This window comes from Drosophila sulfurigaster, chromosome 3 (genome assembly GCF_023558435.1).
Source record: "Drosophila sulfurigaster albostrigata strain 15112-1811.04 chromosome 3, ASM2355843v2, whole genome shotgun sequence".
Taxonomy (NCBI): Eukaryota; Metazoa; Arthropoda; class Insecta; order Diptera; family Drosophilidae; genus Drosophila; species Drosophila sulfurigaster.
Genome location: NC_084883.1, coordinates 20,648,862 through 20,666,900, shown reverse-complemented (window position 1 = coordinate 20,666,900; position 18,039 = coordinate 20,648,862). Strand labels below are relative to the sequence as shown.

The 18,039-nt window shown below is 36.2% G+C and overlaps 4 protein-coding genes across 24 annotated transcripts in view; 1 reads left to right on the top strand and 3 right to left on the bottom strand.

The window, feature by feature from the left end:
• The first annotated feature begins 272 nt into the window (after positions 1-272).
• Positions 273-8,571, top strand: LOC133843294 (microtubule-associated protein RP/EB family member 1). Of its 14 annotated transcripts, none has more exons than XM_062276791.1 (8): positions 273-433; positions 4,869-5,027; positions 5,131-5,276; positions 6,369-6,696; positions 7,919-8,064; positions 8,133-8,215; positions 8,279-8,351; positions 8,404-8,571. In XM_062276791.1, exons 2-8 carry the CDS (start codon positions 4,907-4,909, stop codon positions 8,461-8,463), a joined length of 957 nt encoding a protein of 318 aa, XP_062132775.1. In that variant the 5' UTR covers positions 273-433; positions 4,869-4,906; the 3' UTR covers positions 8,464-8,571. The 14 variants fall into 14 exon arrangements, with proteins under 14 accessions (XP_062132775.1, XP_062132774.1, XP_062132770.1 ...); XM_062276790.1 differs by having other exon boundaries at positions 7,916-8,064; XM_062276786.1 differs by having other exon boundaries at positions 6,369-6,777.
• A 22-nt stretch (positions 8,572-8,593) lies between these two features.
• LOC133843297 (CDGSH iron-sulfur domain-containing protein 3, mitochondrial) lies at positions 8,594-10,895 on the bottom strand. Of its 2 annotated transcripts, none has more exons than XM_062276800.1 (4): positions 10,742-10,895; positions 10,520-10,679; positions 10,341-10,434; positions 8,594-10,269 (listed from the first exon to the last, which is right to left on the bottom strand). In XM_062276800.1, exons 1-4 carry the CDS (start codon positions 10,787-10,789, stop codon positions 10,146-10,148), a joined length of 426 nt encoding a protein of 141 aa, XP_062132784.1. In that variant the 5' UTR covers positions 10,790-10,895; the 3' UTR covers positions 8,594-10,145. The 2 variants fall into 2 exon arrangements, with proteins under 2 accessions (XP_062132784.1, XP_062132785.1); XM_062276801.1 differs by having other exon boundaries at positions 10,520-10,676; positions 10,742-10,880.
• A 702-nt stretch (positions 10,896-11,597) lies between these two features.
• Positions 11,598-12,744, bottom strand: LOC133843296 (aldo-keto reductase family 1 member B1). Its single transcript, XM_062276798.1, has one exon. The coding sequence runs from the start codon at positions 12,606-12,608 to the stop codon at positions 11,673-11,675; it is 936 nt and encodes a 311-aa protein (XP_062132782.1). The 5' UTR covers positions 12,609-12,744; the 3' UTR covers positions 11,598-11,672.
• A 746-nt stretch (positions 12,745-13,490) lies between these two features.
• Positions 13,491-18,039, bottom strand: part of LOC133839908 (rap guanine nucleotide exchange factor 4) — an 81,984-nt gene continuing 77,435 nt past the window's right edge. For all 7 annotated transcript variants that reach the window (XM_062271548.1, XM_062271546.1, XM_062271547.1 and 4 more), the window contains 3 exons: positions 17,655-17,788; positions 17,236-17,585; positions 13,491-16,290 (listed from right to left, as the gene is read on the bottom strand). In XM_062271548.1, the coding sequence (XP_062127532.1) occupies positions 16,160-16,290; positions 17,236-17,585; positions 17,655-17,788 (615 nt within the window). In that variant the 3' untranslated portion in view covers positions 13,491-16,159. The remainder of the gene's footprint in view (positions 16,291-17,235; positions 17,586-17,654; positions 17,789-18,039) is intronic.

The following is an 18,039-nucleotide window of genomic DNA, read 5'->3' as shown; positions in this document are numbered from 1 at the left end:
AGGAGGACGCTAATGTTTATTAACAGCGTGTTAACATAACCTTTGTTTACATTTCCTCTGAAGTGTAGTACCGGCAAGTATAAATTCTTTAACATGTTTGTAATCATGATTAGTAAACAAATTTTGTTTGCATTTTACAGATACATTTTTATTAGATATTATTAAAAAAAATAAGTTATACTAAATATTTTGTGGAGAAAAATGGTTCATCACTAACAGAGTGTTACCAAGCTAATGACAATACAATTGGTATATTTTTCGGGGCAGTATATTCTAAAATTGAACTTGTGGTCACGCTGTTTAGCAGTCGAAAACACTACGTGAAAACGGTTCGTCATAGAATTTGGGATTCCTTTGTCATTAAAAATATTGTCGAAATAATAAAAGGACGGCTTAAATTAAATCAAAGAATTAAGTTAAATCGAATAAGTAGGTGAGTGCATACATACCAGTCAAAACACTAGCGGCATTTTGCAAATACCCTGCTACTCAAGTGTATGTGTATAAAGCGTGTGTGTGTGTGAATTGGTGAATGTTGCGGCTGCGGCGGCTCTTTTTTTTGCTCGCTTCATCATCTCTCTTGAGTGTGTGTGCATGGCAAAATCTAGAAGTAGCGTCAGCAGAAAAGAAAGTTCAACGGCAAGCACAAACCCAAAAAAAAGAAAGAAATGTGAGAGTTGTGCCGTGTAGAGCGCACATATGTGATGGATTTTAAAATAGCCTTGCCGAAAACTTCAAGTGCACACAACACTTGAGCGCAAAGTAGGAGAAAAGAAATATCTGTACATGCTGCGCAAATAGTGCATTAGTGTGTGTGTGTGTTGTCTCTCTCGCTCTCTCTCTATGTATGTGTGTGTTGTGCACGCATATTTAAATGTCGCCCGTGTGTTGCAGGCGTCTGTCTTTAGTTTGCGAGTGTGCGCCCAAAAATAAAATAAGTGTGTTGCGTGTGTGTGTTTGGCTTCTTGCAACAGGAACAGCCATAAAAATTCCACTGCCGCATTGCAATTACAAACCATTAACCATCAGCCAGTCCGTCAATCAGTCAATTTGTCATTCTTTTTTGTGTCTAAGCTGCCGTGTCAATTCCTCCACAGCGAATTGCATTTTATTTGCTCTTCTAGGGTTACCACCATGTTTCCTTGCATTTCCTGTCCCTGTCTCGGGGCTCAGGTGCTTTGGGTTTCGCATTTCTGTTTGATTTCTTTGCGGGTCAATTCCAATTATCTGACATGACGTCATCGGCTTGTATGACAACTCTTCGTTGGGGTTTCTAACTGCTTTGCTGCTTCTCTCAACCCCCGCACATTGTTGTGGTGTCCAATCAACAGCTGCATGTGTATGCGTGTGTGTGAATTACTGATAGGTGTTCAGTCGCCTAATAACCAAAGCATACGCCTTTTGGCTTTTAGCTTTTAGCTGGCTACTATTTATTATTTTTATTTTTTACTGGCTTCATTAAAATTGCTGAGCCAGCGAGGCGGACGCTCAACACATGCCGGTTTACTCACACACACACACACACGTACATAGCACGCCTACATGCAAACATAGGCGTGCGTGCGCGTGTGTGTGTGATATGCAGCTCATAATTTTGCTAACATTAGCGCAATATCGATATGAGCGATGTCGATAAACTTGATGGCCCATTTCGATAAATCTATCGGACAATTTGAGAATTTAGCCGCAAAAATTAAAATTACATTTGCATCGTCAGTTTTTGATGAGTGTGGTGTTTAGCTCTTGGCTTTCTGTGCTAGTTGCGCTTAATTAGTTTGCCGCTTGCCGCAAACTTCCGCTGCACATGAGTACGATATAAATCAGGGGCAAACGCCCCCGCATAGAGCACACACAACTATAACAAAAACACTAATCATGAGCCATCGACATGGCAAACAAAACAAATCCCTCGGTAATGAGTTTTCAACTTGTTGTATTTGGGGCAGCTTTGTGCTGTGCTTGTGCCATAGTTGGCGCACTTCAATCAATAAAACAACAACAACGGCAATTGCTGCAACAATACGGAACAGTAAAGAAGAAAATAACTCGCATTTGTATGTAAGTTCCGGCAGTGCCCCCAACTTGAGTTTACAACACAGCCCGCCCTTTTTATACATTTTTTTTGTAGGGTTCAATGCACTTGCCACTAAGCTACAACGTGGCAAAACTTTACACACACTAATACACTCGCATGCTGTGTGTGTGTGTGAGTGCTGTGGCCTGATATTTATAGGCACATTTCGGTAGCGTCTCCCCGAATAAAAAAATGCCGGCTAATACCAATTTTGTTGCTGTTGTTGTTCTCGCTGCGTTTATCAACGTGTGTTTTTTGTGTGGCATTGGTAATGTTTTTAGCTCTTGATAATGCCAAATAGTTAAAGCGCTGACGCAGCTGGCTGCAATGACTAAGAGGAGACGTCGCTGCCGCTGCCGCTGCTACAGCTCAAGAAGCTTCAACTGCAAAGCAAAGCAGAGCAGAGCGGCAGCGAAGCGTTGACAACCCGCCCAGCATCGAAGCACACAACACAACACACAGCAAACAGCCACAGTCCAAGTTCATTGTTCGTTGGCTCCACAGTCTTAGTCTCAGTCTCGCACGGATTGCGCCGCTATCGCCACACACACACTCAAACACACACACACACGCTTAAGTTGTGCGTTACTCTCTTGCAGTTCATTTTATTTTCTTGTGTTTTCACTTCATTTTTCATTCCGATATTAATTTTTTCTTGATTGTGTCTCGTCGTCTTGCATTTTACGCTTTCGTAAGTTTACTTCAATTCGCAATCGTCGCCCACTTAAAGTTCTGCTCCAAATATGTGCGATAAATTCAAGCTGATCACCCTTGAAGTACATTCATAAAATATTGTCTTAAAGTGTTCATAAATTGTGATCTAAAACTTCTTAATAACTATTGAACTAATTATTATTATGTGTGATGGTGCAAAAGAAAAATGTTGCAACTTTTAATAAATTCGTAATTACATATATCGAAAACATAAAGAAATAGTCCATGTGTCAAAATTTATAACCAAATTTCAATTTAATTTATTACCAAATGTACATAAGTGTGTCTATCATCAACTTTTACTTTAAATTGTTGAATATAACTGTATTTAAATACCTGTTTCTGAAAATAGTATAATAAAATTGAGGTAGAAAATATAGTGTAAGGAATAATAGTGAAAATAGTAATAATACTATTTTATATCTCTTTATTCTTGATCAAGTTCAAGATTTCGTTGATTATTAAATTCAGTATTTATACCCGCTACCCATAGTATTATAACTTTGTGCCGGCAGGAAATGTATGTAACAGGTAGGAAGGAGGCATCTCCGACTCTATAAAGTATATATATTCTTAATCAGCGTCAACAGCCGAGACGATCTAGCCATGTCCGTCTGTGTGTCTGTCCGTATGAAACACTGGATCTCAGAAACTATAAGAGATAGAGCTATAATTTTTTTTCGACAGCATTTGTTATGTTTGCACGCAGATCAAGTTTGTTTCAAATTTTTGCCACGCCCACTTCCGCCCCCGCAAATCAAAAAAATCGAATAACAAGCGTAATTTTAAAGCTAGATTTGTTTTTGGTATATACTATAATTACTATAGTAGTTATGATTTCTGAAAATTTAGTTGCGATCAGATAAAAATTGTGGAAGTTATTAAAGAAATACTTTTGTATGGGCAAATCGCCTACTTACTAGGGCTTTTAGTTGCTTTGGCCGACAATCTGGTACATTGTGCCGTCTATGGTATATTTTGAATGGTGTCCTGTATCGATATACCAAACATATAATTTGGTATATTTTTTAGTATTTTCGGTATATTTTGAAAAAATACCGCAATATTTTGCCCTTATTAAAAATGGGTAGCTCACAGTCGAGCACACTCGACTGTAACTTTCTTACTTGTTTTCTATTGAAAAAGTATTCCAAAGTTTCCCTGGTAACCCTCACTATTAATTAGTCATTGAGCTGACAAATTCATTTGTTAAAGAGTATATAAATAGGATTAAGATTTTTCAGAAATAATTGCGTAAGCTGACTAATTTTTCATTACGCATTAGAAGCTCTGAATCAATCAGGCGCTAAAAATAGTGTTTGTTACCATTAAGATCGATCAATCACACTATTCAATCATCTGAAGCTACACTGATTTATCATCCTGTTTCTTGTATATTTGCTAATATCTAGTTCATGATAAGCAGTGGTCGTGTAAACATTGTCATTTCAGTCTAGTATGATAATCTTGTAGTTGTTTTTGAGTGAAGCATTTGCATACGTATATTTTTTTTTTGTGACGTGTGGGTGTCTTTCATAAGTATGCTTTTTCCGCTCAATCATTTGTTTGTGTAACAAAAATTTGAAAAAAATATCAAATTGTAATCAAAAATAGTGTCTAGAAGAAATCTTAAATAGTAGTTAGGTAAGTGAAAAGTAAGAAGAAATAATAGAAAAAACAGACACCAATCGATGGTCAATGTGGTGGCAATTAAGCCAAAACCATTTGCCAAACAAGCAAAAACAATTAAAGAGGGAAAAGTCGCGGACAACAAGTTGCATGTGTTGCAAACTCTGGTGCCGCATGCCACATGCCGCACATACGCTAGTAATTGCATTCAATTGTTTACTTTTTTCTATTTCTATTTGTGTTTTTGTTTTTATTTGTGTTTTTCGTGCGATTATCGTGATCTTGATATTGAGAGGCACGCACATGTGCGACGCTTGAATGAACAGTGCAAGAAACGAAACGATATTAAACAATTATGGAGCTGAGCGTAATTAACAACAATTTGCCACTCCCACACACCTTTTGCCATATTTGAATGGATCATAATTAAAACGGTTTTTCATTTCCACAGCAAACTAGAAAGCAGGCTACAAAGACATCATCCTCATCATGGCTGTTAATGTATACTCCACAAATGTGACGTCAGAGAATTTGTCACGTCATGACATGTTGGCTTGGGTTAACGATTGCCTGCAATCGCAATTCACCAAAATTGAGGAACTATGCACGGGTAAGTTGGTGGCTGTCGTCTCTGTCTGTCACCTTTTTGAAATTGATCAATTCCATAGATTGAACCATATTATTTATGCTGTTTATCTATCCGCCATATTTAGGTGCCGCTTACTGTCAGTTCATGGACATGTTGTTCCCAAATTCAGTGCCCGTCAAGCGTGTCAAATTCCGTACGAATCTGGAGCATGAATACATACAGAACTTTAAGATCTTGCAGGCGGGCTTCAAAAAGATGTCGGTCGATAAGGTAATTTCTACGATTTACATTTATTTCTCCCTCCACCCCGGAAAAACGATAAAAAAGAAACCCCCCACCCCCTTATGAATGCATCAATTCGATTGCGTATTTCTTCCAATTCAATTTTAATTGACTTATTTTCAATGTTTAAAATTAACAACACAAGTTGCACACTTACATAATTAATTAATTAATTTGTTTATTAGCTCAGCTCAGCGCTGTGTGTGTTGCGTTTGAGGCTCGTATCAATTGTTTATTTGACTGCATTTTTATTAAATTTTGTATTTTTAATGGCATAGAAATTTGTTATACGAATAATTCTGTCCGATTTCGTTGAGAACTTATTGCCACTCAACTTTTTTAACGTAAATTATTCTTAGTCCACAATGGCAAATAATTTAAAATTTCAATTGAAATGGAGTAACAAATTGTAATAAAATAAAATCAAATAAATAAAACCAAAATTGAAGATGGAGTAAACAACAAATTTGAAGAAATGTAGTGAATACAAAATAACTTTATTTAATATACATAAATTCTACAATATAAATAATAAAAAACCAAAAACAATAAAAATAATAAGGAATGTCTAAATATTTAGTTTATTAGTTTATAAACTATGTATTGTGTTTACCATTAATAGACATGAATTCCATATAATAGATCTATAGAAATTCATTTTTAAATTCAATAAATTAACTGTCCTTTTGCATTGTAGTTATAGTGATATAATCTAGAAAACTTATCGTAGTTGTAAATGTTTCCTTATGGAACTTGTTCCTCCACTATTTTACATCCTTTTGAAGCCATTAAAACTGCATAATTTCATAATTTCCAGTCAAGTTTTAGTTTTAATGAATATAAATGAGAAACTTTTTTAGGGGCAAAAAATGGGTGCAAAAAAACAAGTACTAAACAAAAACAAATCAGTTTTATTGTACACTTGATAAACTTGCAACCTCTTGAATATTATGTGTGTAATTAACTGACATTTCCGTTACAACTACTCAACCCAAAAACAACAAAACGAAACGAAACGAATGTGTGCTGGCAAACCACAACAACAACAACGACAACAACAACAAACATACAACAAAACAGATAATTCCCGTTGACAAGCTTATTAAGGGACGTTTCCAAGACAATTTTGAGTTTCTGCAATGGTTCAAGAAGTTTTTCGATGCCAATTATGATGGACGCGATTATGATCCATTGTCGCAACGCGGTGGCATCAAGCTGGGCTCTGCTTGTGGCGGCAGTGGCAGTCATGCTGGCAGCGCCGGCGGCAGCAGCAACAATGATCTTCATCTGATGCATCGTCGTCCCCAGCACAGCACACTTCAGCAACATCATCATCATCCACAGCAACAGCAGCAGCCGCATCATCATAATGGACGAAATGCTGCAACATTGCGCAACCATCAGATCGGTATGGGATCGTCGAAGAATATTACAAAAGCATTTGAATTTGTTGGTGATGAGATCGAAGCTGGTGACGGTGATAGTCGCTGTACGCGTGTGAATTTTCTTTTTTGTTTGATTTTGTTTATATATCATTTAATAACTATTCTGTGTGTTGGGCCCAACAACAAAAACGAACGTGAAGCGCGCGTCGAGGCAACAAAAAAAAAACTAAAACAACATACGCCCTGGAATATACAATTGTGCACCCAAAGCAACAACAAATATGAAAATAAAACCACAAAGCACACACACACAAACACACGACACATCCCAGCACAACAACCACACACACATAGAGATTACGCACACACACACACACACTCCCAAGCACAACACACGCATCGTCTTGAGTTTGTTTGTTTAGTTTCTTGTCCTTTTGTTTCGTTGTGTGCACATTTAACTATCATAATAATATTATTCCTTTTATTTTAAACTCCCTCTCTTATTTTTACAACCGCATCTTGGTTAATTGTTTTTTTTTTTTGTTTGTTTTTCTTCATCACAACAAAATGAAAGTAAAATCGAACACTGCATATTATTCTCTTGTTCTACTTTTCCACACATTTTACTTTTAGATAATACCCATTGACAAATTGATAAAAGGTCGATTCCAAGATAATTTCGAATTTTTGCAATGGTTCAAAAAGTTCTTCGATGCCAATTACGATGGCAGAGATTACGATGCCAGCGGCGTACGCGAAGGTGCACCCATGGGCTTTGGCTCCGGTGCCGTCAAATCTCTGCCAGGCACAAGCAGCGGCGGCGTTGCCAGCTCCTACAAGCGTGTGACAACGGCGACATCGACACGACCAGCAGCGACACCAGCCTCAAAGCCCAGTAGGTTCTCTTGGTTTTGGTTTCTCCAGTTTGCAGTTCCCTTACCTCCCACCTCTCTCCCACCCCCCAACTAACTCCTCAAAACATCATCTCTACCATTATCATTGAGCATATCTTTGTATATACATACTTTACATGACATCTATGATTTAACAAAACTGAATGCACTAAACAGAAATACAAACAAACCGCGAAACACCCACAAAATGATCTTATTTAGAGCGCCATTTGACGTGCTTCACGTTTGTTAAATAATATACATTGTATACTTGTGTGTATATTCCATTTGTAAAATATCGAGTGCCAAAATTAACGTTGATTCTCTCGCTTTCTATCCAATATCCAAGCAGTCTCTAAGGTGCCGCCACGCACAACCAATTCAACGCCGCCAAATCGATTGGTAGCTGGCAACACGGGCGCAGTGAAGAAGAACGATGCAGCCGGCGCGGCATCCAATCATCAGATCGAGGAGCTGTCAAATCAGGTGCGTCCAGAGGTACTTCATCTAAACCCTTGTGCATCTTTGTTACGATCTGTGTTTGCTTATATCGCCCCTGCCCTTAGGTCATGGATATGCGTTTGAATTTGGAGGGTTTGGAAAAGGAACGCGATTTCTACTTCTCTAAGCTGCGCGACATTGAAATTCTGTAAGTGACATCTACGATCCTATGAAGAACCCTATATTAATCGGTATTTTCATTGCACAACAGTTGCCAGGAAGCGGATGATGCTGATCCAGCTCAGTTGATTCAAAAGATTTTGGACATACTCTATGCAACTGAGGTAAGCGAGAGAGATCATGTAATGCGACAACTTGCATAATCAATGTGTTTTGACACCACAGGATGGCTTTGCGCCACCAGACGATGCACCACCAGAGGACGAAGAGTACTAAAGGGGCGCAGCAGCAGAAGCGACAGCAACAGCCAACAGCGACAACATCAGGCCAAGAGCAACTGTTTGCTGCATACTACACACATATTCAAAACAAACACAAAAAGAAGCAACGGATTACATTTAAGTCAAAAATCTACACTAAACAATACTACTACAGAAGCAACAACTACAACAAGGAACCAATTAACCAACGAACAGTTATAATACACAACACAATAGGAGGAGGGTTAGGGATTTACTATATACATATAGATTCCTACACGTTATTAATGAAACCAGCAGTAGCAGCATATACATTCATATGTACATTAGTTGGCAGCAGATTGTAACAAAGAAAAAACAAAACACAACACAACAAATCGCATCAACATTCGGGTCTAAAACACAATATCAGAATCTATCAAAATTTCTATTTAACTTTCATGTGTTTACCGCAAGTAAGATATCTAAATGGCAAACAACAGCATCTGATTGAACATGAAAATAATTGTATTACACATTTTAGTTAACATAAAATGCGATAAAACTGCTCAATTTTCGTTTTCAAAGACCAAAAGCTGTGTGTGTTATGTTGTGCTCCCTGTAATTATAATACAATATTCACAAATAATAATCACAGGCGATTAATGTCTTTAGAAATTCATGTTCATTCGCTTGCTGTTTTTGCTGTTTAGTTCGAGAGATAAATGGTAAAATTTTCATAATTTTCTTTTTGACATTTTGTAACTAAATTCATTTGTTGTGTAGGTAAACGTAATAAAAAGAAAGCAAACAAGAAAACAAATGCTAGTACTCTGAGAGAGAAATTGTTTATATGATGAGACGTTTATAAATTAGTTTATCCCTGTATCGTATATTGTACGATTGATGTAGAAAAGCAAACATAAAAAAAATATGAATTTAATAATTTTAAATAACAATTCAATCCTCGTAATCGTTTTGAGTGTTGTTATATGTGGTAAACAGTCCCGAAAGTTGTGTACACATTGTGAAGTACTCGTAGTGATGATGCATGGGGAATGCTGAGATGAGATAGGATCGGATGAGATATGATATAATATGGCACTTGCATTCATAATATAATAATACTATTTGATTTCTTTTGAATTTCTTTCAATTTCATTAACAAAAAGCAAACAAAACAAATGCAAGCGAGCATTATATTATGAAGATAGTAGTATTTAAGCCATTTTTGCTCTCAATTCTTTTTAGTTCTATATTTATGTGTAAAAAAAAAACAATCCGAACGTTAAAAAATTTAAATAAAAACAAACGCAACTTTCTAATTTCTAAACCAATTAATTTTCGTTTATTATTTATTTGTTGGGTTGGATCACACATTTTTTATTTCTTTTTATTAACAATTTTGCAAAACGCTGTAAATATTTTGTTGATGCTTGTGAAATTGCAAAGTGCAATTGATATAAAAAGAGTAATACATTTAATGTATATTATTATTGGGCCTACTACATAAATCATAAGCATTTCAAATGAATTGTGTACGTGTATAAAAATAACGTTCTATATAATCAAGAATCTAGATAATAATAAAAACGAAACAAAAATGTGTTGCTTGATTCAAAAATTTTGTTGCTTCTTCATGCATTTCTTTCATTTCTTCATCAAAATACATAAATTTACAAAAAATGCCTTTTAGTTTAATAACAGCTAAAGTGAGAATTATTTAACGGCTGCCTGAATTTCCGGCTGCTTGTGGGTGCCATCGCAGAAGGGACGATGTGTCGTCTGTTTGCAGTTGCACAGCCAATAATCGCCGGACTTTTCCACCTTAAAGCGAATAGGCCTAAAAAAGACAACGGGGCGTATGCGTGATTACTGTGAATATCCGTATTTTAGTCTTCCTAGTATGCTTACCTTAGCTTTATCTTAAGGAATTCGTTTTTGTGCATGCCATCGCACAGTGGCTGCGACTTGGACTTGCCACACAAACACCAGCTATAGGTTTTATCTATGGAGTTGCAACACATGTGTGTGATTATGTAAACGCCATTTGTAATTGATTAGACCGCGATCTTTAGACTGATGGTGCTTACCTTTGTCCAGATGGAGCTTAAATGGCCGCTTGTCAAATATGGCGCCATTCTCTTTTTGCAAATTTGCCGTTTGCTTATCCTCGAGCAAATTTTTGGGCACAGTTTTTACAGTGGCAGTTGCATCGCCGCTTGATTTGGCGCTGCTACTGTAGCTTAGCTGCTGCAAGCAATCTGTATGAGTTGCATGTGTATGACAAATAGCACTTTAAGTAATTAATTTACCTTCAAGAGCTGCGGCACCTGCAGATTGCGTCTTAATATAACCGACATGGTGTATGGAGTAATTTCACAAATCGCGTAGTCGTTACAATGAAATGCCGATGCAAACAGCTGTTTGCCAGTGTGTCCCCAATAAAAACAACAAAGCAATGGTCACTCTACAGTGAGCACATACCAATTAAAAATGTGCAGTATTAATATACTAAAAATCAAAAAGCTTACAACGAACGTCTGTCTCTTAGTACATTTTAAGTTTAGTAATGATTAAGTCTAGTATTTTTGATCGCCGGTGATTAGCGATAGTTATCAAGGTCGCCGTAGAAACGTTGGGGGCGCTCAGATGATTTCACAATGAACTACAAATCTATTAACTGATAAGAAAGACACTTCAATTCGTAGGCGACGAAAAATAAAATGAAAAATGACAGCAGATATGATTTCATTGCGATGCGCGTCTAGAATACGCGACTATTATAGAGAGAAGTAAAGCGTAGTCATTGCATTAGTTTTGTTCACTTGTGCGCTTTATCGCCGCCGGCAATCATTAGCACTGAAAATGAAAATATAGCGTTGTACATTTTGCTAGTTTCTTTACGTAAGATACTCAAAAAGATAAGATGCGAACTGACTTAGCATTTATCAAGCGACCCCATTAATAGGCTGATTAGCCTGCTTCACATATTGTATGTATGTAGTAGTGTTTACTAAGTAGTGTTTACTAAAATATACTAAGCAAGCTTTTAAAAAAAATACGATATCCACTTTTAAAAAATACTAAACTTGAAATTTTAAATAAAAATACAATTTTTAGTATTTATTGAATTGTTTCCATTTACTCCAACTTCACTTTTATACGACGTTCTGTTTAAGGTGTTTATTTCAAAATACTAAGCCACCAATTTAAAAAATAATAAAAATACCATTTAAGTTAAGACTAGTATTCATCATTGAATGGATAGTATTTGTGGCCCGCCATGCCGCTGAATGGAACTGTTCTCACACCAGTGTGGTATTTCTCCATGGATGCCACATCTTCGGCATCCAACTCGAAATCGAAGACGTTAAAGTTCTCGGCAATGCGTTTGGGATTCGATGACTTCGGCAGCGGTACAACGCCAATCTGGATGAGATATCGCAGGCTTATTTGCGCCGCGGTGCGACCGTATTTCTTGGCCAACTGTTGCGCATGCTCATCGTACAGGAATGGCGGCCAGTGGCGGGCGGGTTGCGGTCTGGCCAGCGGGCAATAGGCACAGATCACCAGATCATGCTTCTTGGCATGGGCACGCAACTGTTGCTGCTGGAATGCCGGATGACATTCCACCTGGTTGACCACCGGCTTGATGCGGCAATTCTGAAGAACCCGCTCCGTCTGTGCTGCATTGAAATTGGACAAGCCAATGCTGCGTGCCAGGCCGAGATCAACCAATTTCTCCATTTCCCGCCATGTGTCCAGATAATCGACATCGGTAAGTTCTAAAGTGCCATGCACATTGCTGTCATTGTGGAACTTCTGGCCAATGGGCAAGTGCATCAGATACAGATCAATGTAGTCGAGACCCAAGTTGGTGAGACTCAAACGAAAGGCGCGCTCCACAATCTCGGGGTCGTGATGTATTCCACCCAACTTAGTGGTGACAAAAATGTCCTCACGTTTAATCACGCCCTCAGCGATCTTCTCGAGTATCGCTTTGCCCACCTCCTGTTCATTCTCGTACACGAAGGCGGTGTCAATATGTCGATAACCGATATCGATGGCGGCCTTAGTTGAATGATAAGCATCCGATTCGAATGATTTCCAGGTGCCTAAACCCACGATAGGCATCTCTTGACCGTTGTTCAACACACGTTTTTTCGTTAGATTTGACATTTTGTTGATAATTAGCTACAAATTAAACAAAAACTTCGTGTAATGGTTGGACGCGTTTCTAATATAGCTTTTTTTTGCGATCGACTCGGACAATCTCCGTTCCAGCACGTTTGAGGTTTTGCGAGCAACTAACACTCATTCGATGAGTGTGATTCAGTGAATAACCCCCATTTAAAAGCGCACTCGCATACCCTGGGTATACCAAATGGTGTTGTTTCGCTGCGAGAGAATTAAATTGAGATCGATTGCTTTTTGTTCACCTGTCATACTACCTATTTTAAACTGATTTATTTTCATAAATAATTTAAAGAAAATAAATGTCGAATAGAGCCTTGCGCTGTTAAGTCGACTGCAGGGTAGCTGATAGTCACGCTCTTCTTTTAACTACACTTCTCTCGCTCTTTTCGTTGAGTCATGCGATGAACTCACACGTTGCGGTTTTTTCCCTTTTGGCTTACGCATGAAAGCTTTCGCTCACGAGCTTTTTTGACATTGTGGAGCGCGCTAATTGAATTGAATATTATGCAGAGCTTTTATTTGCTTTGGTTTTGTTTTGCTAACACATAAAATTTATTTGAATATTAGTTAAAGTTCAAAATGTTAGACATTTAAAGTTACATGTGTCATACGCTTAGGTTGTTTGCAACATTTAAAGATTATTGTTAAAATATTTTTGTAGCTTTGCATAAATGTTATTGTTATTGTAATTTGTAATTGTTAGTGTAATTGTAATTGGTTAAAAGATTCGGCTAAATATCGTCATCATACTTATGCAATTCACTATTTCATTATATTTACTGATCGATCGATCTGTTAATTGCTATTATTTCTCTTGGTGTTGTATTCTTACTGTGAGCTCGGCTGAGCATTTTTTTATTAACACTATTATTACTATCATCATAAATTTGTGTTTGTCTTTGGTTTTTTTTTGTTTTTTGTTTTTATTTTTATTTTTGGGTAAGCTTTACGAGATACAAGTAAAATTTGCAAGATTGTTTTCGTTAGACATGTAAACATTGATTTGAACATTTAGTTAGATGGTTTTGAACATTTATTGCGATTTTACTGAATATTATCGATTTCTCTTTATTTCGTTTTGCTTTGTGCCTGGTGTGTGGTTAAACGGAGGTATATTACGTATAGCTATAGCTTTGATCTCTTTTACTCTCTACTCGATTTATGCAAAGTTCCGAAACCAATATTGAAAGAATTGTAAATGTGGAAAAAAATCAAATGTTGTAGAGATTCTATGAAGATTGTCAAATCGAATCACAATTTAAAATTGGAAATTTTTTTTGTTCTTTTTAGCGTAATTTTAGTACTTTATCTATGTATGTATATAATGGTACTTTCTTTCAAAGACTTGTATATAAGATTCCAACATAGAAATGCTACAAAATATATATATATATATATTTATATATCATATTTCGTATATTATATTTATAGAGAGTCGTATATCTAAATATTTGACACAAAATGTTTGGAAACGTTTTCTTATGCTAAGTAGAGCTAAAATATTTTCATTGTGGGCAAGTATAGTATTATGCTATAATCCCGTTGCAACACCTTGGTCTACATCTAAATTAACATTTAGTCTACATATAGAAGAGTTCTCTTGCCATGGGAAAAATTGTATCAATTCTTATTAGTTTGAATTACTAAATGGACGACTCTGGCGGAAATTTTCCATTTGTCTTGGGTTTCTTTAAATATTTATTTGGTAGATAAAGTAATTAAAGGCTTTAAATGTTCTTACAATCTGGTAACTCGATCTAAAAAATTGGTGTCTTGCGTTGTATGTAAATCAATTCAAAATTGATCAATTACGAGTACTTAATAAATTAAACAATCGTTTCATACTTTGTATTATTATTATTTTTTTTTGCATATATAAAAGTTCCTTTTCAAAATTCGTTCGTCTGCTTTATATTTGCTGTTGTTTTGGGGGAAACCTATGAATGGTCTATTAAGTGCTGAAGATAGCCAGTGAAGAAATACAGACGATTATATTAAGTATGCTTTTGTGGATTGGTGCTTTATGATGTTTGGTTAGTTATTCTACAAAGTGGTTCTTGTCTAAGTGGTAATGTCGTTGTTTGAGAGACCTTTGTTGGGAGAGGAGTTGGATAAGTTTAGGAAACTACGTTGTCTAGAATACATAACTATAATTATACGATTACTATTTTTAATTTTCTCATTTTTATTATAATTTTTGTTTCTTTTTTTTTTTGTTATCAGGTGTTGCTCTTTATAAGACCTCGCGAAGAGACATCAACGAAAGATAAGATGTGCTACGTTGATTGGCAGGCCCCATAAAAGTCGCACCTATATATTTAGGTTGTGTTTTAAAGTAATTTCTATTCAAATATACTCTCGTATGTACAACTGAATGATGCCACATTTTGTACACATTCTACAAACTAATAAGGTCCCTCTCCAGTGTTTTGTTGTTCATTAATATTTAATAATGCATCTTATTTCGTTTTTAGTTTACAAAATCAAAAATAAAACAACTCAAGAGAATATTTCACTATATATAATGTATGTTGTTTGCATGTGTGTGGGTGTATTTTATTTATGAATTAAAAATGTGAAAACAAAACGCAATTTAAATAAATGGCTTACGACTAGTTATAACTTATGTATTAACAACTAGCTCTAAATCGATTTGATTATATTTGTTTGTTAATCGCTTTGTCAGTTATTCGTTTTATATATTTAGTTTGTTTCTTTGATTTTTGTTTTTCTTGTTTTTTTTTATAAAAATAAATTACACTTTTTGTTTCATTACATTCTCTTTTTAGAGCATAGCCATGACTTGGTTATTTAACAAATGTTTCGCAGTAAAGTTACAGGAAATTGTTTAGTACACATTGCTGTTGTTGTTGTTGGTGTTGAAGTGGTTGTTTTTGTTGCATTTTCTGTTGCTTTCTCTAAATGTTTAGTATCACACACGCCCATTTGTTGTTTTTGTTTTGCTTTGTTTTGTTTTATTTGTTTTGTTCATTTAGTTTTGGGAATTCACTTTACCCAGCTTTATTTTTGCCCAAAAGCCAACCTTTTGTTTTGTACTAAATCAAAAAGTTTAACAGGATTTTTGGCTGCAGTAGAAATGCAGTTTCAGTTCATTTGAAAAAATTTGAGATAGTTGCTTCTTTCTGTTTTTGTAGTTTTACTAAGCTTACATAGATATTACTTAGGTTCTGGCTAATATGATATAATAAAGTTAGCTTATTAAATCTCTGCGGGGTATTCGGCGCTTAGTTTCTTAGAATGCACTGGTTGGTAGCATGCATCGGGGGCAGCTAAAAACAACTCAGCTAAGCTCATAACTGTGCAGTTAATTGCAGTTTAACATAATATTTATACGATGTTTCACTTTCTGTAACTTTTTTCCTCTATGATTTCTTATTACGTTTGTAAGGGTTAAAGGGGTCACTATTAACCCATTAAATACTCTTTTATCATAGACACTAAATACGCGCTAATTACAAATTAGAACTACGTTAAGCAAGCGACAACTCGCTGGTTGGCTGTCTGTCGCTCATTTAGTTTAGCTTCCTGGTCGGCTCCACCTTCTGGGACATGGCGGTTAACACGCGCTGATTGTCAATCACACGAAAGCTGCTGATGTACGAACGCACTTCGCCCTCGCTCTTCGGGGATGGTGGCTCCAGACCTGCAAATCGAATTAAGCGCGAAAAGTTAGTCGTGAAATAAAGCTGAGAGTTAGTTAAACTTGCTAAGCTGCAAATTCTGTGATATTCAAGTGCTTCAAAAGCTCAACCAATTATGTATTAAAGCTCTTTTAATTTGTATTTATTAAATTGATAAATTATTTTATAAGTTAGAGACACTTAAACTTGCTGAGCTGCAAATTCGGTGATACTAAAATGCCTTAAAAGGTCAACAAATTAAGTGTTGTAGCTCTTTTAATTTATATTTATTCAATTGATTTATTTTGAACAGCTTAGAGCCACTTAAACATGTTAAGCTACAAGTTCTGTGATATTCAAGAGCTTTAAATCAACAAATTATGTGTTAAAGCTCCTTTAGTTTATATTTATTAAATAAATAAATAAATTTATTGCTAAGCTGCAAATTCGGTAATACTAAAGTGTTTTAAAAGGTCAACAAATTAAGTGTTAAAGCTCTTTTAATTTACACTAATTCATTTATTAATTTTCTATAGCATTGAGACACTCAAACTTGTTAAGCTGAAGATTTGAAGATATTCAAAAGCTAAACTAATTATGAACAAAAGTTATTTTGATTAATATTTTTTAATTGATAAACATTATACACTTTTTAGAGCCACGATTGGATTTTTGCAGTTTGAATGTTTTTTAACACAAGTCCATCTGAAGTTCTTTTCTATGAGAAGCACATTTTTTTCTACTCTTTTACGTAACAAGAAAGCTAGAAAGCTTATATGAATTATCTGTATGTGCTTGCAATTATTTTTAATATTATTCGTAGACTTTTTAATAATTTTACACTTTCAAAAGTAATTGAATAAAACTTGAATTTCTGCAACAAAAAGTACTTCAACAAATTTGAAAATTTCCTTAACGATTACTTTAAAGATTAATCTAATTATTTGATTATTATTTCCATTACTCACCCAAACTTCGTGAGCGACAAAAGCGAATGGTGCGCATTGTTTGTGCCATCATGTGCATTTTCTCAAAGTTGACCAGACCATCGAGACTCGTCTTGTTGCCCTCATGCGCAAAGGTCATGTCCTTGAGCAGCAATGGCATGAAGGGTATCAGCGGCGGTTGTAATTTGCCGACAAACACGCGATACGCTCGATGATTGCGACTGGGATCGATGAGAGCCTCAAATTCCTGAAAGATTTTGCGAAACTTCGATGGAATCTTCTCCCAGGTCTGATGCAGCCGTGTTACGGCCATATTCGAGAGTCCCATAACGATGGCAAAGAAGGCATTCAGATTCTGATACTCCTTGCAGCTAAAAGTGAGGTGAGTGGAAGTCTATTAATTGCGGCCTTAGAACTTAATTGATGTCCTTAGCACTTACTAAGCGGCCAGCTTGATAAATTTCCGTACGAGACCCACACGCTTACTCAGACTTTGGGTCGAGACGAGCTCGGTGACAATCCAGTACTGAACCTCATTGAAGCGACGCAGAAATACATCCAAATTGGCAGTAATCTGTGGGATAGAAAATGAGGGGAAGTTCAGATGAAACTTGCAGAAGACATTTTGGTAAGCTTTAATTGCTCGAGAATCCTCAAGAGAGCTGAATAGAGATAGAGATAGAGATAGAGAGAGGATGCTAGGTCGTTTTCAGCTCGTGGCAAAACACAATTTGCAGCAACATGACAAATGCCAGACTTCTGAATAGTTCAACGCTAACTTGAGCCTATCGAAGGGGGGAACCTGCTATCTGGGGAAAGGGAGGA